The sequence below is a fragment of the Mustela putorius genome, unplaced genomic scaffold (assembly GCF_011764305.1).
Source record: "Mustela putorius furo isolate JIRA1106 unplaced genomic scaffold, ASM1176430v1.1 tig00003859_pilon_pilon_pilon, whole genome shotgun sequence".
NCBI classification, from domain to species: Eukaryota; Metazoa; Chordata; class Mammalia; order Carnivora; family Mustelidae; genus Mustela; species Mustela putorius.
In genome coordinates, this window is record NW_025422011.1 from 34,334,763 (window position 1) to 34,356,000 (window position 21,238).

A 21,238-nucleotide genomic window follows, 5' to 3' on the forward strand; every position below is an offset into this window, starting at 1 on the left:
AACACACAGTGGAGCCCAGTCACATCCCTGTCATGCCTCAAGGTCATGGAATGGGCCGTCCTTTCCCACAGGGGCTGGAGTTAACCTTCAAACAATTTCAAGGAACCAGATGAGCCCTGAGCCTTCTGGAGGCTCCTCTGCCCCACAGGCCTGTGTTTAGTCTCAGGACACACTGGCGGAGTACCCACTCTGCCTGGGCCTCCGTGCTTGCTGACTACTCACGTCAGGCCTCACTCACTCATCACAGGAAACCATGGGAGGAAGTAATATCCCTGCGTGTTGCTTCTGGGGAGACACCAGGACCGGTACCCGGGACACAAACTCCACCCACTCCCGAGCCAGCTGCTATCCACTGTTGCCTGAGTGCTTTGGAGTTAACAGCACAGGTGAGGCCACTATTACGGGGTGAGGGCTCCCCGAGCCCACCTCAGGGTCCCTGTATAAACCTTCCCTGATATCCCCCAAAAGGGAAAGAGATGACCATGTAGAGAACAAGGAGGCAGCAAGGGGGAGGATCTCCTTACTCGAAATTGTCCTATGGAGCACTGCCCCTCTGCTCTGTGGTATTGACCCGTAGAGGCCAGACAGCCAAGCCTCGCTATGTCAAACTGCTTGCTGAGACCCATTGCTTTCCCTGGCTCACTGAGGGCCTCAATGCCCATGGCTGACCACTACCAATGTCCATGGCTTCCAAAAACCTTAGCCTTGAGACCTGCAATCCAAACTCCTCTCACTTCTACAAGGACTATACTATTCTTAGGAAATAGTCTCCTAACCTCTCTTGTACCTCCTATACAGCCATTTTCCCCTTTCCCTGCAGTCGGAGTGAGAGCTGGTCTCTGTCAGCAATCTGGATGCCCAGTGCTTGTCTGCAGGAGCCACGATGGACGTCAGTGACGTGAGCCCATGGAGGCAGAGCCCAGCACCTGGCACAGGGAGGTCTCTTCTCTCTGAGGCCTGCCTCTGGGTGAGGTCACCTACTGAAAACCCTATAGACTATGTGCCTGGGCCAAACCTCCCTTGTGTCAAATTCCACAGAATGGCCAGAAATGACAAGCGTCCCCACAGCTAGGGACCCTAGTCTACCTCAGCCCACAGACTTTCTACCTGACCACAGGGCAAAGGACGTTCCTGCCACAGCCACCGAGGCTGCAGCTGTGTGGCCAAGAGGTCCAAGGCAAAGGCACGCACACTGGTGCCGGGGAGGGGGGTGCGCCAGCTCCCTGCAGGTATGCGGCCTCGTTAAACCTAGGGAGCAGGCCCTGCTGCTGCCGCACTGGAAAATGAATGGCCTACGGGACTGACACATTATATGCAGAAAAGTGAAGAGAACTTTCAAGAAGAGTACAGGCTTTTACTGTAGGGAATCAAGATTTTATAGGGAAGAGAGCGTGGTTTTTGGAAAGACACAGATCCAGATCGGAACCTGGCCTTGGCCTCTCTGGGCCTCGGCTTTCTTACCACTAAAATGAAGATAGTGAATCCACAGACCTCACTACCTTATTTCATAGATCAAACGAGAAAAGGTGGGCAAAGGGCTTGATGCCTTCTGGCATGCAGGAAGTGCACAAACCTAGGAGTTACCAAATAACCCATCGTATCTCAAGGGGTTATATGCCAAGGCAAAGAGCTTAGGTGACCAAAAAAGAGTTATTTGGTCTTTTAATAGGTGGTATGTACAACTCTGGAGGCTTCCCTGAGACAGGACTCACCTGAGTGGAGCCCTATGACAATAGGTTCTGGGCTCTTTGAGAAAATGACTGAAGCACCATACACACAAAGGTCCCCTTAGATAAAAACAGGACTGTAGATAAGCAGGTTCGGATTGCCTATGGTTGCTGCTGACTTGGTAAGATGTTGGGGAAGTTCCTTAACTGCTCTGTGCCTTGGCCTTCTCATCCATACAATGGCGAAGAAAATAATTTCATACAACATATTATACAGACATCAATATCACATTCAGAGTTCTAATAGCATGACATACATTGTATATAAGTGGTCACTACTAGAAACTGAGACAGAAAGAGAGAGAGACCTCCCAAAAGAGAAATTCCTAGAACGAAATATTACAAATGGTAGCTCCTAGGGCTGGGGGGTCGGGTGAGGAGTGATCTTTATTCATTTTTTAATGGCTTAAAAATCCCCTATAATAAGTACTTTTTTATAATCATTAAAAGTTAACTTATAGAAAAAAATAAAAGTACAAACTAGAAGTGAAGAAAATTCGTAAGGATTTTTTAAAACCCTAGTAAGAAGTAAAAATGTCAATCTGGCTAACACCTCTGGGTGGCACTGCAGAGACCTTAGTGAAATAGAGGGTGCGTTCAGAAGCTCCCTTACCCAAGAATGTCACTCCAGGTCTGTTCCCTTCCCCCGCCCCCCAGGGTAGCCTAGCTCCCTAGTTCAACAGAAACATGATTTAGTTAGAACAACAGTCAAAGTATATTTATATAGGTAAAATAAGCATTTGAAGGTAAAAATACAGCATGACTATTTTAAAAACATTATTTAAAAACATCATTAAAGGGACTGCTACATTTAAAACGTCGCAGCCCCTATTAACATTGGCATTCATCTACCTTAAGACTTCTCACTTGCTCATAGCCCCTTCCTGGTCCCATGTCAGCCTAGGGGTGCTACAGGACACAGCAAGAGGAAGGAGACTCAGCTGCTCCAGCAGCGCCTAATCCCAGGGGGCTTTCCCTTTGAAAATAGCCTTCTGGTCCTTCTGTCTGTGTGGGCGCACAGTAGGGTCAATCTGCGTGTTTCCAGCTCAGGCTATTGCAAACCCTGAGCCCGAACACAGACCCTCCCCAATGGCCCTCAGCCACTCCCCCAAAGCACCAGTAACTGCCTCGTACCTTAGTGGCCTTCAGCTTCCACTCATACTGATTCCGTTCATTCTCCAATTCTTCCACCTTGATTTTGAGGTGCCTGAGCTCTTGCAGTAACTCCTGGAGGGATGAGGGGGAAAGAGTTCTGATGGAGACAGAGCATGATGCCCCCTGGATCGACAACCCTGGGTAGGCTCATGCACAGGATGCCAGGGGCAGGAACTCCTGCGTCATGCTCCGCGCGACAACTCGAGTCTTGAACCATGGTCCTGTTCCGGGAAAAACTGTTTGGGCCATTAGAAAACAGAAGCCAGGGAGTTTTAGGCATAGGAAGAGAAAACGTTCTTATTTTTAGAACCTGTTCTGATCCATGTCCTCTGCAGGGTGCACCCAGATCATGCCCAAGTGTGTGGGGGCGAAGACAGCTAGGATATGGGAGCGAGAGCAACACAGATGCAAAAATGAGGCAGCTTCTTGCAGACAAAGCAGCGGGAAGCAGGCCAGGTGGGAGCATCCCTCTGTGCTGGGGGGTCAAGGAACCTGGAGAGGACAGTATGATCCTGGAAGGCTCCAGAGAGGAAGGGACAACCAGCAGGACAGAAGACACTAAGAGGCCAAATGCCAAATATAGCTCCAGTGTGAGTGTTCCTGGGCAGGGAACTGGGTCCACTTGAGAGGAGGGAGGGAGAAGCCAACCCAGCAGAGGAAGGACGCAGGAGACCGATAAAGGGGATGGGCTTTGGACTGGGGCAGAGGATGGGTGGCATGCAGTGGGACGTGAGGCCAGAGAGATAAGGTGCGGCCCTACTGGAAAGGCTTTGGAGGAGGATATAAGGAGCTCAGATGCCATTCTTTGTCCAGTAAGGAGCCACTGAAGGTTGCTCAATGAGGAAGGGATCATTGAACAACTTGCTCGTGGTGAGTCAGGTTTGTTTCTTCTGACTACGAGGCCCTTGCTCTCTAAACTACCCCTTTAGCAAAGATGATGCTGCTAAGCTCCCTTGTCCCAAACCGAGGCTTCTTTAACAGTGGATTGGTCCTGCTGACTGGTTCCTATCTCACTTCCAGACTTTCTGATCTCCAGATTCTCAGAGACTCCCTACTGAACACCTCCCCGCAGGCATCTCACGATGGTCGCAGCCCGGGTGGAACACTTCATTGCCCCTTGTAGACATCTGCGTCCCATAAAACTCCATCTCCATGCACCTATTCCCTGTGCCAGAAACCTGGGGCCCATTCCTGGCACCTCACTCTCCCCCAAGACGGGGAGACACAGACAACCCCAAGCCTTGCGAATTCCACCTCCAGGGAAAGGAGTCTCTCCTTTCTCCCCAGCTCGGCCACCACTACTCTAACCTAGGAACTCGCGTCCACAGCCCGGGCAGTGTCACCAGGGCTTGCTCCTCCGTCACCCTGCCCTTCCTGAAGGCCCTGACCCCTACAGCATCCAGGGGAACAATACCATCAAAGCATGCCTCTGGTCCTGGCATTCTCTCGAAACTCCGAAGCTCCTCAAAACTCCCAGGCTGGCCATACTGACCCGGCGCCCGGCCCCTTGATATTACCCTCGCCTCTCTCCCTAGGCAGGCAATAACCACATTGGCCACTTTGTAGTTCCCCTTTTGACGTGGCCCTTCACACACACCGCTCCCTCTTGTCTGCAGCTGTTAATTCCCGCTGATCCTCAGGGATCCGAGGCCAAGCTATGGCGACCATCCCCTTCTTCAGGCCCCCTTACTACACTCCCATAGGGCACCCTGGAGCTCTCCTCCATCATCTGCAATCAGACATTTACTGGTATGATTGCAAACAGCTAGTATTCCTCCTATGCTGTGAACTTCGGAAGGGGCTTGGCTAACCCCAAGTCTGCGTTGCTGCCTTGCGGCACACAGGTGTGTACCTCCTGATGAATGAACCTGTGAAATTCAATTCAGCATTTAACCAACCTGGAGCTGAGACAGTCCGCCAAAACGTTACACCGCTTACCCTTGAATTTTGTAGGGTAATTCATCAAGATTTTCTCGCAGCTAAGGAAAACATTTGTTGATGCCCTTTTAAAAAAGATGCCTTCCAGGCAAAGATCACTGCAGCCATGACCTGCGGCATTAGACTTAAACACCTGGTGGGATGGGTGGCTTATCGGGGATGGTTCTGGGAGCACATTTCTGGCCCTGCCTGAGAGGCCACCACCACAGCACAGACAGCATAATGCGGCCAGGCTCTGGTGACCTCTTTGGCACAACCTCCTCTTTTAGGTTGTCTGCTGCCCATCAGCAGCTATAAGCACTGGTGTGAATTTTAGCCTCTTTTAGCCATCTTCCTGGGTGACCCACTCAACACGGGGCAAACCCAGTACCTACCTTCTCAGCACTTCCCTATACAAATTCACACTTATATATGGACTCTCATTTTTTTTCCCTCTTATCATTTATTTAATGTAGGAAGAAATCTCCCCCAACCTCACCCACCGCCCCCCAGCCTGCCCCCAAGCTTCTCTCCTCATGCCTGAGTCTGCGTAAAGTTTTTACACGTTCCATGGTTGAGTATGGACTGTGGTTAACTACAGAGCTGAGGCAGACCCTCTGCCATGCTCATGGCTACTGTGACCCTGACCTTCCCTCAGACTTTCCAGTCCTCTTTGACAGCAGGCTTTGGAGGCACAGGTCATCTCCACGCAGCTTCCATCACCAGGCCCAGCTAGGACACACAGGACACCGTCCCACTAGTACAAGGGGCCAAGTCCAGGACACCAGTCAGATACATCCCACAGGGCCCAGAGTTTGTGAAATCCCTTTCCTAGACATTCAGATCATGACCTCACTGTCCTAGCAAATGGAAATTTGCGTTCTATTTTCTCACTAGGGATCAACTTGTTTAAAAATAAACTTGAAAGAATTATTTCATGATGCTGTTATTTTCTTAAAAAAAAAAAAAAAATCCTGGGGCGCCTGGGTGGCTCAGTTGGTTAAATGTTTGCCTTCAGCTCAAGTCATGATCCCGCGGTCCTGGCACTGAGCCCTGTATTGGGCTTCCTGCTCAGCGGGGGCCTGCTTCTCCCTCAGACTCCCCTTCAACGCCCAGCTTGTGTGCATGCACTCTTTCTCTCTCTCTCTCTCTCAAATAAATAAATAAATAAAATCTTAAAGAAAAGAAATCCATGAAATGGAACTTTAATCAACCTCCCAGCCCAGCAGTGTCTGAATCACACCTGGGAAGGGGACTCGGAGGCTTCCTGCTGCGTGAATGCCCCATCCCTCAGAGCATCTGACACACCTCACTCCCAGCCCTAAGGAAGACGAATGCCTCCACCCACTGGAGAGCGGACCTCACCTGCTCAGACCCTGCTCAGTGAGGGTCCCAGAACTCAGCCCAGAGGTAACAACACAGCCATGTTAAGCCACTGCACGCACCTATGGTTAGGAGAAACCCCAGCCCCTCCCCCTGTGAAATGCCCGCACACACATGCTGATATACTTAGGTGTGGTTCCTACAGGTGACCCCTCCCAATAGGCGCAGTCCTGGCTGCAGGCCGGGGGCTCAGCGGTGCCATCCTCGGGCGCCACCTCGTCAGGGACACCCCTCCTGAGTGAGAGGCGCTCCTGGATCTGCCTGTGGATGTCCAGCTGCAGACTACACATCTGCTCCTGCAGCTCACTGATCACATTCAGAACTGACTGCAGGAAGGAAGAGAAAGGAGAAGACACACTCAGGGCCAGTAGGCTCTCAGACGCAAAGCTCCTCCTCGTGAGAGCCGCCCAGAAAGAAGGCAGCAGGCAGATGGGGAGCAGCAGGCGGCCCCCAGGGGTGACCACCCACTTCCTTCACAGGAACCAAAAGACATGGCATTTTCCCAGAGACCCACGCCACAGCCAGGGCTGTCTTATAACTTGAACAACCCCCCAGCAGCTCCACAGTGCCACATGGCAGCAGTGGGGGGCGGGGGGCATCCTAGCACATCAACAGCGAGGCACGGGGCCTGGCGACAGCAGAGACAGGCACGTGCACGGACCCATCCCCTCTTACACACGCTGCAGGTGCCCCACCCCCATGAGCACACGCCACACTTGCACACACTAACACGTCCGACTCTATAAACTCTCCCTCACACCTCTACCAAACCTTCCTCCTTTGCCTCCCACTCCAGACCAGACTCCTTTTGTAGCCTCAAGAACATGTTGGCCTTTTATGGCAAATTTGAAAAAAATAATCGCAATTCCTGGACTTCATACCTATTCAATGATGAATAGCACTTGCTAGCGCTCTATGGGGCTTTCCTTTTCCCGGCCCATAGACATCTAGTCACCATGCAGACAAAGACCCATGGCCACAGTAATGAGGGGGGCTCACAGGTGAGGGGGGAGAGATACACAAATAATCACGACAGGCTGTTAAGTGCCAACACCCATAAAACACAGAGCTGCCAGGGAGTAGAGGGGCTGGTTCTGCCTGACCCCTTGCCCGCAGGTGGGAGTAAAGGAGCAAGTGAGTGAGCCATGAGTCTGGGTAACACGGTAGATGACGGTGCCACTGGTGGCAGCAAGAAACCCAAGAGGTTGGGGGAAGCTATGAGCTGCCTCTGGCACGGGAATGCGGACTTAAGGCAACACGTGGCAACAGAGCAGAACAGAGACCGGGCTGGATGGGGTGGCAGCCAATGAAGCAGCTTAGGTCTCCCCGCCCCGCTTTATTAAGCACTGGCATCTGGTACTGGGGTCTGCCACTGGTGCTGTGGGAACTGCCCAGGTGTGTGAGAAGGAAACTGTTCATACTCACCAATGACAATGGTGTCTGAGAAGGAAAACTCCCACCCATACCTTGTTTTGTAAATCCCCTTCCCCAGCGTAGATGGGAAATGGAGTCTGAGTGGCAGTTCGGACTAAGAAGGCACCAGGCTAAGGCACCTGTTTCCTCTCTGCTGATGCCATTTGGACTGTGCTACAGTCCTCGGCAGCAGAAGCAGCCCCCTGGCCTCCCAGCCAGTCTCCCTGTGAGCCAGCCCTCCTGAGATGACCCCCCCCAACAGCACCAGTTATCTTCCCCCAGGACCATCTCTCTAACAAGGCATTTTCCTACCAAGGCCAGAGGACTGGGCTGAGAAATCAAGGTGACCCTTATGGGCCTCAGTGCCCTGGACCTCAGACCTCCACCCAGTGCCACTGTTACTGGTCCCTGCACTCTGATGGGCCACACACCATCGGGCTGGGGCCATACCTGCCCTCTGCGTTCTTATCCACAGTCCTAGTACAGACACTGGGCTCTGACTTGGCCTGTGCTGTGTGTGCCACTAACTTCCAAACCCCTGCTGAGGCTTTGTGTCTGAGAGCTGACTGTCCCTGAGTGCTTCCAAACCCCTCCTGTCTGACTAGCCTGAGCCACTAGGCATCATAGGCCAGCTCTGTCTCTACTGCCCATGGACTTGGACGCCACGGGGAGGGGCTCAATGGGGAAAAGACAGTCTACATTCAGTTTTTTCATGCTTCTTCTCTGAGAAGTCTCCAAGTCTTTTGGAGACTTTAACTTTAACCACTTAGCAGGTAGGTTCCAAGGACTACTTTAAGGACCAAGAAGCTGGACACAAGGAATTAAGAGGGAGGAAAAGCGCTGGAACAGACAGCCCAGGTTGGGGGATTCGCTAAGCACAAAGGGAATGTTGAGGGTCCAGGTAGTCTTTACATGAGCAACAGCAAGTTGAGGGAGATCGTCCCAAGGGCCTTGATCTCTGTAAAGCAGGCAAGGTCGCCTTCTCAAGGGACATAGCAGTGAAACAGAAGGGGCACAGATTTAGAATGGTTACTATGAGGCATACGAGGAAAGGTAGGCATGGATAAAAGCAAGACTAAGGAGAAAGGGAGATGCATCTGGCAAGTCATTAGCATGACAATTTTTAAAATTTCACATCTAGAGGCACCTGGGTGGCTCCATGGGTTAAGCCTCTGCCTTCGGCTCAGGTCATGATCTCAGGGTCCTGGGATCGAGCCCTGTATCAGGCTCTCTGCTCAGCAGGGAGCCTGCTTCCGCCCCCCCCCGCTTGCCTCTCTGCCTTCTTGTGATCTCTCTGTCAAATAAATAAAAATCTTAAAAAAAAATTTTTTTTTAATTCTATGGTGAGTGCTGTGAAGTGTGTAAACCTGGCGATTCACAGACTGTACCCCTGGGGCTAATAATACATTATATGTTAATAAAAAATAAAAAAAATTAAAAATTTGAAAAGGGACTTTTACCTAGAAAAAAAAAATTTTAAATAAAATAACTTTACATTTAACCCTCTAACCAAGAGCCCTGAGGCAGAAGGAAGATGGCAGGTTAATAAGGACAGAGTCAAAAGCGACCCCTCCTGGTAACAACAAGTCTTTACCTCCCCAAAAAGGGAGGTCAGACAGTTATGGGCGGCTACACCATGATGAGCTCCGGCATGATGCAGGCCAAGTGTGCAGGATGCAAACTCATTTCACTTCTGTGGAAATGAGGGTTGATCTCAGAGGGTTCCTGTGAGGGGTTAATCAAGTGAGCCCTGGGTGAAGCACCTGGCACAGGGCCTGGCACACGCAGGGCATCTGAGAGATGTGTGAGTTCACTTCCTGCACTGTTTCTCCTTTACCAAGTATTCGATCCCTAAGAAAGGAACAGGAAGAACAATGGAAAACACTTAACTGTCACGGGACACAGGTAAGGCCCATGACATTGATAGTGGACAACAAATGCCCAGCAGCTCTGTACTCCCGGGCATGTTCACTCTTTTCCAGAATCTTTATTTAGTCCCTTGTGCACTGGCCCTACTCTTATCTTTAGACCTGCTTGTCTCTCTTATAGAAGCTTCTAGAATTTCACTGCCCTCTTCCTTCTTTTGTTCTCCCTATTATTAAACCTCTCACATGAAGAGTCAAGACCTGCTGCCTGATTTCATCACCCCATTCATTCCTGCCTCCCGCCTCTTGGCAGACAAGCTCTGTCTCTACCATGAGGAGCGCCTCGCTTCCTCAGGGCCCTCTTCCTGGTCAAATCAGAGCCATGTTCCTATCCTCAAGCTGCTTGGCTCCACCTTGAAGTGTTCCCTTCCCTACCTTTAGTGATTTTCCACAACTCAGGTTCTTCTGAACTCTTTATCCTTTTCTGCCCAGCTAGCTATCACTCTGTCTATGCAGGTTTTTATGAATCCCAGTGTCGGCTGATCCAGTTGGTTTTTCTTTGGCTTTACATCATCAGAGCTTCAAGACCTTCTAGATCAGCTTCCACATTATACATTTAAGATGCTAAATATGGAAGGCTGAGGGCAGAAGACTACCACCCTGTACAGTAAATCCTCCTAGAGATGGTTTCTAGGTACTATTATCAGCTGCCTACCTATCATCTTAGCATCCATGCTATTTTCCTCCAGCTCACCCACAGGACTCCCTGAGTAGTGTGTGTGCAATGCCTCGCAGAGTGTGCGTTTACCCGGTCTACCCTACGCGATGCATTCCTGGCCCAACACATGAAGTCAAGTGGATGGAACTTCCTCTCAACGAACACCATTCCTACTTCATATCCTTGCCTCCCACAAACTATCACAGGGTCAACGCCAGCCTCCACAGACTAAATTTCACAGGACCTGGCTCACTTTCTCTGCTGTCTGGTGGGGGATGGGGGAGGTACAGGAGAAAATGGTTCACTTCCAGTTTGCTAGCAGCTCACCTGATTTCCCTGATACCTCAAATTTCATTTACAGCAGGCAGTTTGGGGACAGTTGCCCGGAGTTCTTTCTGGCCGAGGCGCTGGGAGAATGGAGCCCACTCTCTCTCTCTGATCTCCCGAAGAATGGAGAACGTAACTTTAACAAAAAGCCTCTCCCCTATCCTCAGCACTGTCCTTTGTTTGGGGCTTGCCTTTGCTGGCGCTGCTCATGCAGGTACACTCTGTTCGGTCCTTTCCAGCTTTTATATGAGCCCATTTGAATACTAGGGTCTCTCAGGGCGCCTCTAAGCTTCTCCTTTCATCAGTATCATTTGGGAGATTACAGTCAGAAATCACATTATTTTTAAGTTCAATATTCCTGAGTCATCTGCTGTGGTATTTCTGAACTTTCAAAAGTCTGATTTTCCAAAGCCTGCAGGGCATTTGTGGCTATGCCCAGCCTTCCCTCCCTGTCATGGACCCACAGCACGATGGCCACTCTCTCTCTCAAGGCACCCACTTTGCCCTCATACCCTAGTGTCTCCTTTGCTGTGACATTACAGCCAGGGTGGCAGTTTTCTAGTGTCTTTCTCTGCACACATCCCCTGGGTTGAAACAAGTAAGGGGTTGGGGCACCAAACACCAACCTCTCCAGTACTTAAGTGTTCAGCTGGAGGAGATCTCTGGGAGTTGTGCACACTGCTGTCCGCCTTTATGTGTCTGGGGATCTATGTCAGGGTGCACCCATCTTCCTCTTCGGCTCAGAGAGACTATGAGGTGCACCCAACACTTCTAGGACACTGCCTTCACTCTACCGACCCATGCCTTACTTTCCAGGGCATCCATCCTCAGGCTCAGCGTTTCAACTGACGTTTCGAATCCTTCTCTTTAGGGCTGGGCTACTTCCCCTCTTAACAAGTCTGTTTCTCCTCCATAGGGCACACCCATTCTTGGGTCCTGTGTCACCAACCAAGTCCAGGTGACATTTCTGAGGTTCTAATTGCCACTGTGTGTCATACCCTCAGTTGGCTTTATTACTCCTGCTTCGCTAACCATCAAAGTTCTTCTTTACGGCTTTTTTCTATGTGAAGCCACTGGACACCTCCCATAATCATGGTCTTCCCTAGCCCTTTCCCACCTGTTAAGCTCGCTCCCAATTTTACGTAGTTCTTCTTTCTCTGGCTTCATGCTCAATTTAATACTGGCCTGGCATTTACACATTACTGATGGGAATATAACCTCTATGCTCCACAGGACAACATGGAAATATCTGCCATGTAGATATTATCTGTACATGTAGCCTTCGACCCAGTGACTGCACCTCAGTATCCTCACACACATGCAAGCTCGTTCACAGAAGCGTTCTCTGTGATGTTCGTTGTAGTAACGAACACTGGGCAACCACTTCCGTGTCCATCAAAAGAGGGCAGGCCAAACAAATTCGGGTACAGTCAGATAATGAAATAATATGCAGATATAAATATAAATACATTTTTAGAAAAACATACTTGGTATGAAATAAACTCCCAGAATGCCATATTAGAAGGTCTAGGGGCACCTGGGTGGCTCCGTCAGTTAAACCTCTGCCTTCAGCTCAGGTCATGATTTCAGGGTCCTGGTGATGAAGTCCCAGAACCTAAGTCAGGTTCGGTGGGGTGAGGAGGTTCGGAGCCGACGACTAAAGAAAGAATTCTATTTGCTTATTGTTCATGGCAGTCAGGGCTGCCTGAGGGATGCTACACATATGGAGGGGAAAGGGTGAAGAGGGGGTGCAAGGCGCCAGCTTTTGCTTTGTCCTCAGCCAGCCTCCTGCTCCCTCATCACTGGGATGGAGCCCCACATGGGGCTCCCTGCTCAGCAGGGAGCCTGCTTCTCCCTCTCCCTCTGCCTGCTGCTCCCCCCTGCTTCTGCTCTCTGTCAAATAAATAAATAAAATCTTAAAAAATAATAAATAAATTAGAAGGTCTAGAGTAGTGGGCATGTGTATAAGAACAAGGGAGAGAATGTGTGTGCACATATGTATCTCCACATAAAATCTGCAAATTTGCTCATCTGTGCAGCACTCTGGGAGAAGACAAACCAATACAAACAAACTGATCACTGTGGTTCCCGACGGTGGGCTTGGGGGGCAGGGAAGGGGACTTTCTGCTGCATATACCTTTTTGAACACTTAATTTTTGAATTGCTGGAATGTCTATTTCCCATGTTAATAAAAATCCCTAAATCAAAATAAATAAAAACCCTGCAACTCTCCTGCTCATGCCAGCTCGTCCCAGAGCAAATACCACCTTCTTAGCCCCTGCTCTGTGCTCCAAGTCCATCCCTCTGGTTGTCCCAGCTCAGAAATCAGAATCCCTCCCTTCCGAGGTGCTAACCACAGGAAGAAAGAAGGACGACACCACCACCCATGCTGTAAGACATTCTGTCTTCTGCCAGAAATCCTAAAGACTCTTTCTGGTTCTCTTCATATTTGTGTATAGACCTGATCAACTGGGCTGACTTGGCTTTCCAGGACCTGCTGGATCCCTGCTCAGTTCTTTACAGGGTGCTCTGGTATAGCACACAGCCCTCTTGGATCCCACAGAGGGATCTAGCTGCATGCCCCCCTGCATCTCCAGGGCTTGGGGGAAACCAGACTTCCTGTTCCAAGGAAGATGCCTCCTGAAGGACTTGCCTGTGATACAGTGTGCCACCCAGAGGGTTCCTTTTGCCTCTGGCTCTTCTATGTTCCATCCTCCCAATTCTGTTATTTACTTTCCAGGGTAGCCATTCCTCGGCAGTCCTGCTTCTCAGGAGTAAACCTAACTGATTCAAGGCTTGGTCTCCTGAAACGACCCAGAAACACTGCAGAAGGCTCACGAGTGGTGAGTAAAGGCAAACAGAAAACCTGGTTTTCACCCACATCTCACTGACAGACTCCTAAGCAAGGCTGGCTGCTCTCAATCTGACAAGAAACCTGCACCTCCAAAGTCCTCAGGTTTTTAGAATCACTTCCATCTAGTATTACTTCCATACCTTTCTAGAGGCAGCGGGATACAGGCTTCAGGAGGAACCAGAGCCAGACAGAAAGAAGCAGCCTGCAGTGCTCTGGTTCACAGCATCCTTTTTCAATTTTCACTGAAACATAAAATGGAATCTGAGGATAAAGCCTGAACTATATGGAGGAAGTTTCAGATCCTGCTGCCCCAGAAAACAAACAAAACAAAGAGAAAGGTCCTGCCTTTCCAAACCACAAGCCATGAGGCCTTGGGCTAAGTATATTCACTGGGAAAAAAACCAGCAGCAGTGCAGGCTGGGAAGCAGCATTGTCCCTATTCATGTAAATACAGCTTCTGGAGGCTTTAGCTAAATGCCCCCTTCTAACACGTCCACGTGCATGACAAGGGGCAACTTTACCCCCCACCACCCCGGGGTTTTAAGCCTCTGGGGCTCCAGGGAATGCAAATGCAAATCGTGGCAGAGCCTCTGAGCATACCAGGAAGGATTATGTTCAATTCTAAGAAGGAGAAGTGCGTTTCAAGTCATGTGTTTGTTCATGGAATATCACAGGTTGGAACAGCCTAAAAAAATTCCTCCACGTAGAAACCTAATGTTTGTACTAGCAACTGGGAAGGGCTGTTATCTGGCAGGACTGAGGCCAGAGGCTCAGGGTCTATGTTGTCTCAGGCATGAATAGCCCAGTGGAACACAAAAACAAAGAATTCGGATTGAAACATAATCCCTCGGAAAAGAAAAAAATAAAGCAAACAGCAAAATGACTGCTTGCTTTAGCTGTCCTTGGCCCAGAAGCAGGAGCTCTCCTTCCACCCTGTCTTCCCCAGAAAGGAACTCAGCTGTCCCAGGTTGGTACTAACTCTGCCTTCTCTCCGAGATGGACTCACACCCACCCACATGCTCCCTACAGTTCAGAAGCAGGCATGTGACCCAAACTGGCCCGGTGAGAGGTAATCTGGGGGCTTTTGCTGGACCTCTAAGAAAGAGACTCTCTCTCTGCACAGGTTGCTTGGCTGGCAGGACCTAGAGCTGCTGAGGGCCATCCTGAGACCTCCTGAGAATAAGGCTACAGCAGAACCAAACCATACACTACAGCTGATTTTTAATGGCACCCAGAGGTCACTTGGATTTAGTGGTATGGGACTTTAAACCCTAGACATGTCAAGTTGTGTGACCTAATAACCCCCAGCTTTACCTATTCTTTTAAATTTAAGTGGTTTTGAGTTATCTCTAACACTTTAAGACTTCTCAGAGTTTACTGAATTCTGTTGCCAGAGCCTCAATGTATGTTCACATGTAATCACACAACTTGAAACACTGGTTAAAAAGCAACAACAACAACAACAACAATAACAATAACAAAACAACAACAAAAACCAAAACCCTCTAAACCTGGAGAAAATTCAGTTTCCCTCTTTCCTTTTCTTGCATTTAAGAAGCAAAGTCTATTCAACTAACACTTCATCCAGGTAAGCTTTCAATCTGTGTGACTTTGTAGTTTTTCAATATACCTCAATCTACACTGCCATCTACAGCATGCTTAATGACAATTGGTAAGTAATAGATAAAAGCTCTATGTTACTGTGTCCAGCACTATGCTAAGGACTACACACACAAGGTCTTGCTCCCTCCTCAGAATCAGCCGGAAATCCCAAGCATTACTCTCTCTATTGCACAGAGGAAAAGCAGAAGTTACATGACTTGCCTAAGATCTCAAAGCTACAGTTGGAAGATCTGATTGGAGGGCCTGTACTCTTAAGCACTAGAAGACACTGTCTTCAGTGTAATGGAGAGTTCTTCCTTTGGCAACACTATGTACCAATGAGCAACTTCTCAAAAGCAATGCATAGAGTTGCCCACATATTACAGGTGTCTTCTATCACCAGTGTTTCCCCAGTAAACACAGCAATAGGGCAGGTTTCAGTGCACACAATGATGGTACTTAATAGAAAGGAACAAGATCAATTTTTAGATTTTGGAGATTTCCTAAATGTGTGTGTGTGTGTGCGCGCGCGCAAGTGCGAATGTGCATGTGCATGAAGATAAACCAAATACCTATATCATGCCAGATACTATGACAGGGACTTAACTTTTGTGATTTGATTTGGACTTCCCACAGTTACCCATTGTACAGGTAAAGAAATTGAAGTTCAGAGAAATTAAGCAGCTAGCTTGGGGAATGAAATTCAAAGACTTACTAAGCAGGTAGGTCAGTAATTGAACACAAGGTGTTTCTAAACCTAAAGCCTATCTTCTTTCCACATCTTTCATTGCCAGGTACAAACACAGGAACTTAGAGGTAGAGGTACATGGAAGGTGGCTATCTAAGGTTAAAACAGGATATTCTCTCTCAACAGAAGCAGCTCTGAGCCTAGAATTTATCTAAGACATTCATCCCCAAAAGGAGTCTGGCATGCTCTGGCCAATGGCATTATGGAGCCTGAAACAAAAACGGGAACAATGCAGGAAAACATTGCATGGGCTCATTCCTATGACCTATTAGGAGAAAAGAAGCACATAATCTAAGGGTTCCACCTGGATCTGTGAAATGTGCTCCTCTGATATGGGATTAGTGGCCTACTGGGCAGCAGACTTCATCCCAGTACATGGTCATTACCTTGGCTCTCACAGATGACATCTTGGGTCCCTTCACATCTCATCTGATCCTTCCCCACCTACTGCTTTCCCTTCCATCCTTGTCAGCAGCTTGAGGGAGGATAAAGCCTTAGAGCCAAAACTGGGTGGTTTGGGCACTGCTGAAATTTGCAGCCACAGCAAAACCTGATAACTTGGTATTAACAGATCATTGCGTCTCTTGTGCATAGACACTTCTGGCTGCCAGGCTTGGGGTTGACCAGATGGCCTGAGTCCACATTAGACCAGCTTCCCCTGCTCTGAGTTTAGAACAGTACGTATCCTACCCCCTGCCCCCCAGAATTTGGTATATCACACTCACCTCTGCTTTTCTCTGCTTCTCCTCCTGCTCTCTCTGTTCCTTCTCCATGCCAACCAGCTTGAGCTTCAGCTCAGAAACTTCAGTCATCAGATCGAGCTTCTGGGTCTCAAGAGATGTGCGGCTTAGCAGCTCCTGCAAGCAAACCCATATCTCAAAATCACAGCCTCCCTGGCAACAAGGCAACTGCAGCTCCATCCAGAGTGCAGAAGGCAATCTCTAAGTTATATGTTGGACAACAGAGTTGAGACTGCTACATGGGAGCCACAGGTCTAGGAGGGATGGACCTGGGCTGCTCCTGGGTCATTCAGAGAGAGCACAGCCCCTGCCACTACCCATTGTGCTCTGAGAAACGATGTGGACTATAGCACTCAAAAAAAAAAAAAAAAAAATGTTTGCCTCTAGAAACCATTATTTCCAAGTACAGAAAAAGGGACAGGTTTGCTAAAAAACAAAAAAACAAACAAACAAACAAACAAAAAAACCCCTCATTTTCTCTATCTCTATTTTTACAGCAAACCAACAGGTCCTCTCAATCTAAACAAAACAAACAAACAAACAAATGAAATCAAGCTTACATCATCAACATATTTTTCAAAATCAAGGATTCTAAATCATCTCCTGGGCTCAATGTTTAGCCCACATCCTGAACAAATTTCACTGTAAGAGTTCACTACAATGAGCCTAGGAGGGAGCTAGAGCATACAGCAGATACTCGATGAGTATTTAGTGAATGATTAGAATCTTATGTATGTGATATGGATTTTTCCTAGCCTATGTGGTATTGAGCTTTCTGAGCCACTGAGGGATTAAGTAGGAATCTTTCCTTTTTCTAAGGCCAGGCTAGAGGAGGTTTTAAGACCTGCCGTCACTGGAACAGTAGTAGACAACAGCCTGCCATCGATACATACATGTAATAAGCATAAATAAGACAAAAAACAAAGGTGTTAGACAAAATGCCTGCTGGGAACTACTAGGGATTATGTAGGCCCTCAAAAACCATGAGCATTCCTAACGTCCGGGGCAACACTTCTCCACTGGCAAAAGGCAATGGTCCATAAACCCCCAAATCTGGGCACGTGGTAGATACTGGATACACAGTTCCCAGCTAAAAGATTACAATAGGGCAATTTGGAGACTAACCAGCCAAATGAGCAGCCAGAACAGACACACTATCCTGTCACAGGGTGAACATTTTAGGTTCTCTTGGGCAACCCAACCTTAGTACCAGAAGGGTGATCTACAGCTATGATTTCACATATCCCGAACTGTCCTCAGACCACAAACCAAATCAGGACAGAGATTTAACTGGGAATACAGGATTCCCTAGGCAAAGGCCCTCAGGGTCTCAGAAAGCCATGCTACAAACTATCTATCTGGTAATCTGAGGGGAGGAGTATCAGGAAATTCAGCAAAATGAGCTCACTGAGCACAGGGCGGAAGAGGCCAGCTCTTTCTGTTTCAGCTCAACTTGAAGCCAGTGTACAGGGCAGAGGCAGCAACACTCAGTGCCTGAACTAAAGGGTACTGGTCACGAGGAGTCTTCCAGATAAATATGGGTAACGCTGGAGGGGGGAGGAGAGAAGACACACAGATTCAGTGAGTGCCTCCTCTGTGCCCAACCCCCCTGGGTACTTTGCATACATGCTCTCAATAAACCTTCCTAGTGATGGGATAGTAAATATTATCCTAATTTAACAGATGAGCAACGAGGCTCAGACATTGGCCCGTCTTGGCCGAAGACACATACCGCTCAAAAACAGCAAGGAGAGTCCGTTTTCAAACCAAAGTCTGCTGGATTCCAAAACTCATTTATATTCACTCAGTCAAGGAAACTGCCACTCAAATTGTCAAGATTTTTAAAGATTTTTTTTCATGAGTGAGCACAAGTGTGGTGAGCAATAGAGAGTAGACGCCTGATGAGCAAGAAGCCCCATGTGGGGCTTGAACCCAGGACCTTGGGATCATGACCTAAACTGAAGGCAGACACTTAATCGACTGAGCCACCCAGGCGCACCTCAAATTGCCAAGATGTGGTCGAGCGCACACTTTCTACCAGGGCCTCGTACTAAGACTACCTTAAGATGCGATCTCCCCAACACTACCTACTCACTCCTACCTCCCTCTTACTCCTCCCCCTTCCCCTCGGCCTCCACCATCTCATTCTGTGTTTCTCTCCCCATCCTTTCATATACCTGCTTTGTTCCAAAAATGATTTGAGACTGTTTGAAAAATGAACAATTTGAGTTAAAATGTAAAATCATAGAATTAAAGCAGGTAGGAAAAGAAGTTAAAGCTGGAGCCATCATTGGTAAAAAACAAAAAACAAAAAACAAAAAAAACCACCTACCCTAAAGTTCTGTGGACTCCTAGAGGTGGACCATATTGCCTGTATGAGCTTTTCAGCCACTGAGGCAAAGAGACAGACAAACAACTCTACAAATCAGGGTCCATGAGACAACTGCTTTGGAGCACCAACAACTGAGAAAATATTCTTCCATGAGACTTTAATCATTTACTCGACAAATATGTTTTTAAATATCTACCAGATGTCAAGGCCTAGTGATATGACCGTTAAAAACAAAGCCCACTGAGTGCTTGAGTATCGTAAGCTGCAGTCTGTCTACTAACTAGCATTCATGACACTGCGTTGGTGGGATTCAAAAAAAGCCTCAGAATAGATCTCTCTTGAAAACTAAGAATCTACTCTATTTCTGCTCTTGCCAGAATCCCTCTAGCTGTTTTAATTGGTCATACCAATGTTCCAGCTGATGAGGATAATAGCCTAACTGGTCGTCCTAAAGTTCCAGTAGCCCTTCCAGTTGGTCATGCTGGGGTTCCAATTCGTCACACTAACATTTCACGTGCACATTCCAGTTATTAGCGATTACACTCAAGTCTATCTGTTAGCATATGCCTCTACCTTTCATTACCGTCACCCCTCATCCTGGTCAGTAAGTACTGTCCTACTTCCTGAATTCAAAACCAGCCTTGGACAAGCTCATCCCAGTCAAGATCCACCTCCCATCTCCAGGCTCACATGGCCTCCAGCCACTAGTACATGCTAAATACTCTATCATATGTGTCCTAAGAGGGTTTAACTACCCTACACTCTCAACTGTTCTTTCTCCCTCCAGCATAAACTAAATCCTGACTGGACATCCTACGCCCTAACCTCCCCAGTCATCTCAAGCTCAGTCCACTCCGCTCTGACAAACCAACTTACTGGACAATTTTTCCCTGTTTCTAGACCACTACTGTCCTTACTGATCATCTACACCTGCCCTCCTCTTCTAAGGCAGCGCCATTCGGTTACAGCAATTTCTCCCAGACATCCAGAACCCAAGACAGTCTCCCATTTTCCTCAGGGCTTTTGTGTTTTTTGATCAACAGTTTCTCTACCTAGTTTGGGCACATTCCATTTCCTCTGTAACGTCAACATCCTTGTTTGTTTCTTGTGAGTCTTCCCATATCCACTCTGGCTTCAGCTTTCTTGACCGCAATGCCAATGGGCTTTGCTTCTGCTTTGCCTCAGTTTCTCACCGGGATTATCACAACTTGGCCCTCACCTTTGTCTAGAACGCATTTGTTCTGCTTCTAAAATCTTCAGCTCTGAAATGGTCTCCTTTGGCCACAGTCTACTGACCTTAAATTTTCCCAACTAGTAACTCGAATAATCTTTAATTTCTTCTGTGGGCACTATTTTATCAACTTCCTTAAATAATAATTGCCTCCTTATCCATTCCACAGCTTGAGGTCATTTCAAATGTATCACATTTGCATCAGAAAATTCCTCATCCAGCTCATCCCTGCCCCCAGACCTGAAGTGCATTTGCTTTACCAGAGACCAGTCCATGCCAAACCTCAAAGTCTTCTATCTTTCTAGTCTCCATGGCCTGAAAACTGCTGCTAAATGACACTTAATGATGCCAGTTGGTTTCCATACAAAGTTATGCTATCTAATGATAGCTGATCTTCCAAGACCACCTGGCACCCTTGCATTTGTCTCTGGTTGGTTCGTCCAAATCTTTCCCATTCTCCTCCAGCCACAAATCCCACTGTTTCTCCCTCTTCTCAAATAACCTCTCCTGTTTAGTGAAAAGATATTTAAAAATAATCTGATCATTCGTTGAATTTATATCCTTTCTATTTCAAAGTTTCCCAGAAACACCTCTTATTCAAATCTCTTAAATCCACGCTTAGAGCAAGCAAGTCCATGTTTCATGTTGAGTTCTTTCACTTTTAAGAACCACTCTGAAGCCCAGTAAGCTTCCAGGTTGCACATAAAAAGCACATTTTCAAGGACACAATGATTCTGGAGTTTGCCCTGGAGTTGCCCCATCTCACCCACCTTCCTGTTGCTGACTATCTCCTGTTCTCCAGACTTCATGCCATCTCCACACAGCTTGATGTCCAAGGCTTCCAAGTTACCTCCCTGGTCAGTCATTAGTGTTTGGCTGTGATCTCAGAGTCCTGGTCCGGTTTCTCCCTCTGAAGGATGCCTACTCACCTGGTCCTATGCTCTCCCTCACCTCTGTCCTGCCTGTGAGGAAGTTCCCACCCAGTCTGTGCTACACTAGGGTAGGACTATTAATCATCCACTCTGACAGGCATTTAATCTCTTTCACCATCAGCTCCCATTCCTCAGGCTATAAGCATGATCAAATTTCTGACATTCAAAAGAACTTTCCCTCTTGACCTTGCCTTCCCCTGAAGCAACCACCATCAACTCCCTTCTGCTCTCGCTAGCCAAATGCATGCTCTCTGTGCACTGTTGGTATGAATGTACTCTCTCTCCAATCCCTCC

At 48.1% G+C, this 21,238-nt stretch overlaps 1 protein-coding gene across 9 annotated transcripts in view; it reads right to left on the reverse strand.

The window, feature by feature from the left end:
- Positions 1 to 21,238, reverse strand: part of PPFIBP2 (PPFIA binding protein 2) — a 145,787-nt gene that overhangs the window by 32,788 nt on the left and 91,761 nt on the right. For 8 of the 9 annotated variants that reach the window (XM_045065865.1, XM_004780164.3, XM_004780163.3 and 5 more), the window contains 3 exons: positions 16,435 to 16,566; positions 6,326 to 6,508; positions 2,862 to 2,954 (listed from right to left, as the gene is read on the reverse strand). In XM_045065865.1, the coding sequence (XP_044921800.1) occupies positions 2,862 to 2,954; positions 6,326 to 6,508; positions 16,435 to 16,566 (408 nt within the window). The remainder of the gene's footprint in view (positions 1 to 2,861; positions 2,955 to 6,325; positions 6,509 to 16,434; positions 16,567 to 21,238) is intronic. The other variant, XM_004780166.3, reaches the window with a different exon arrangement.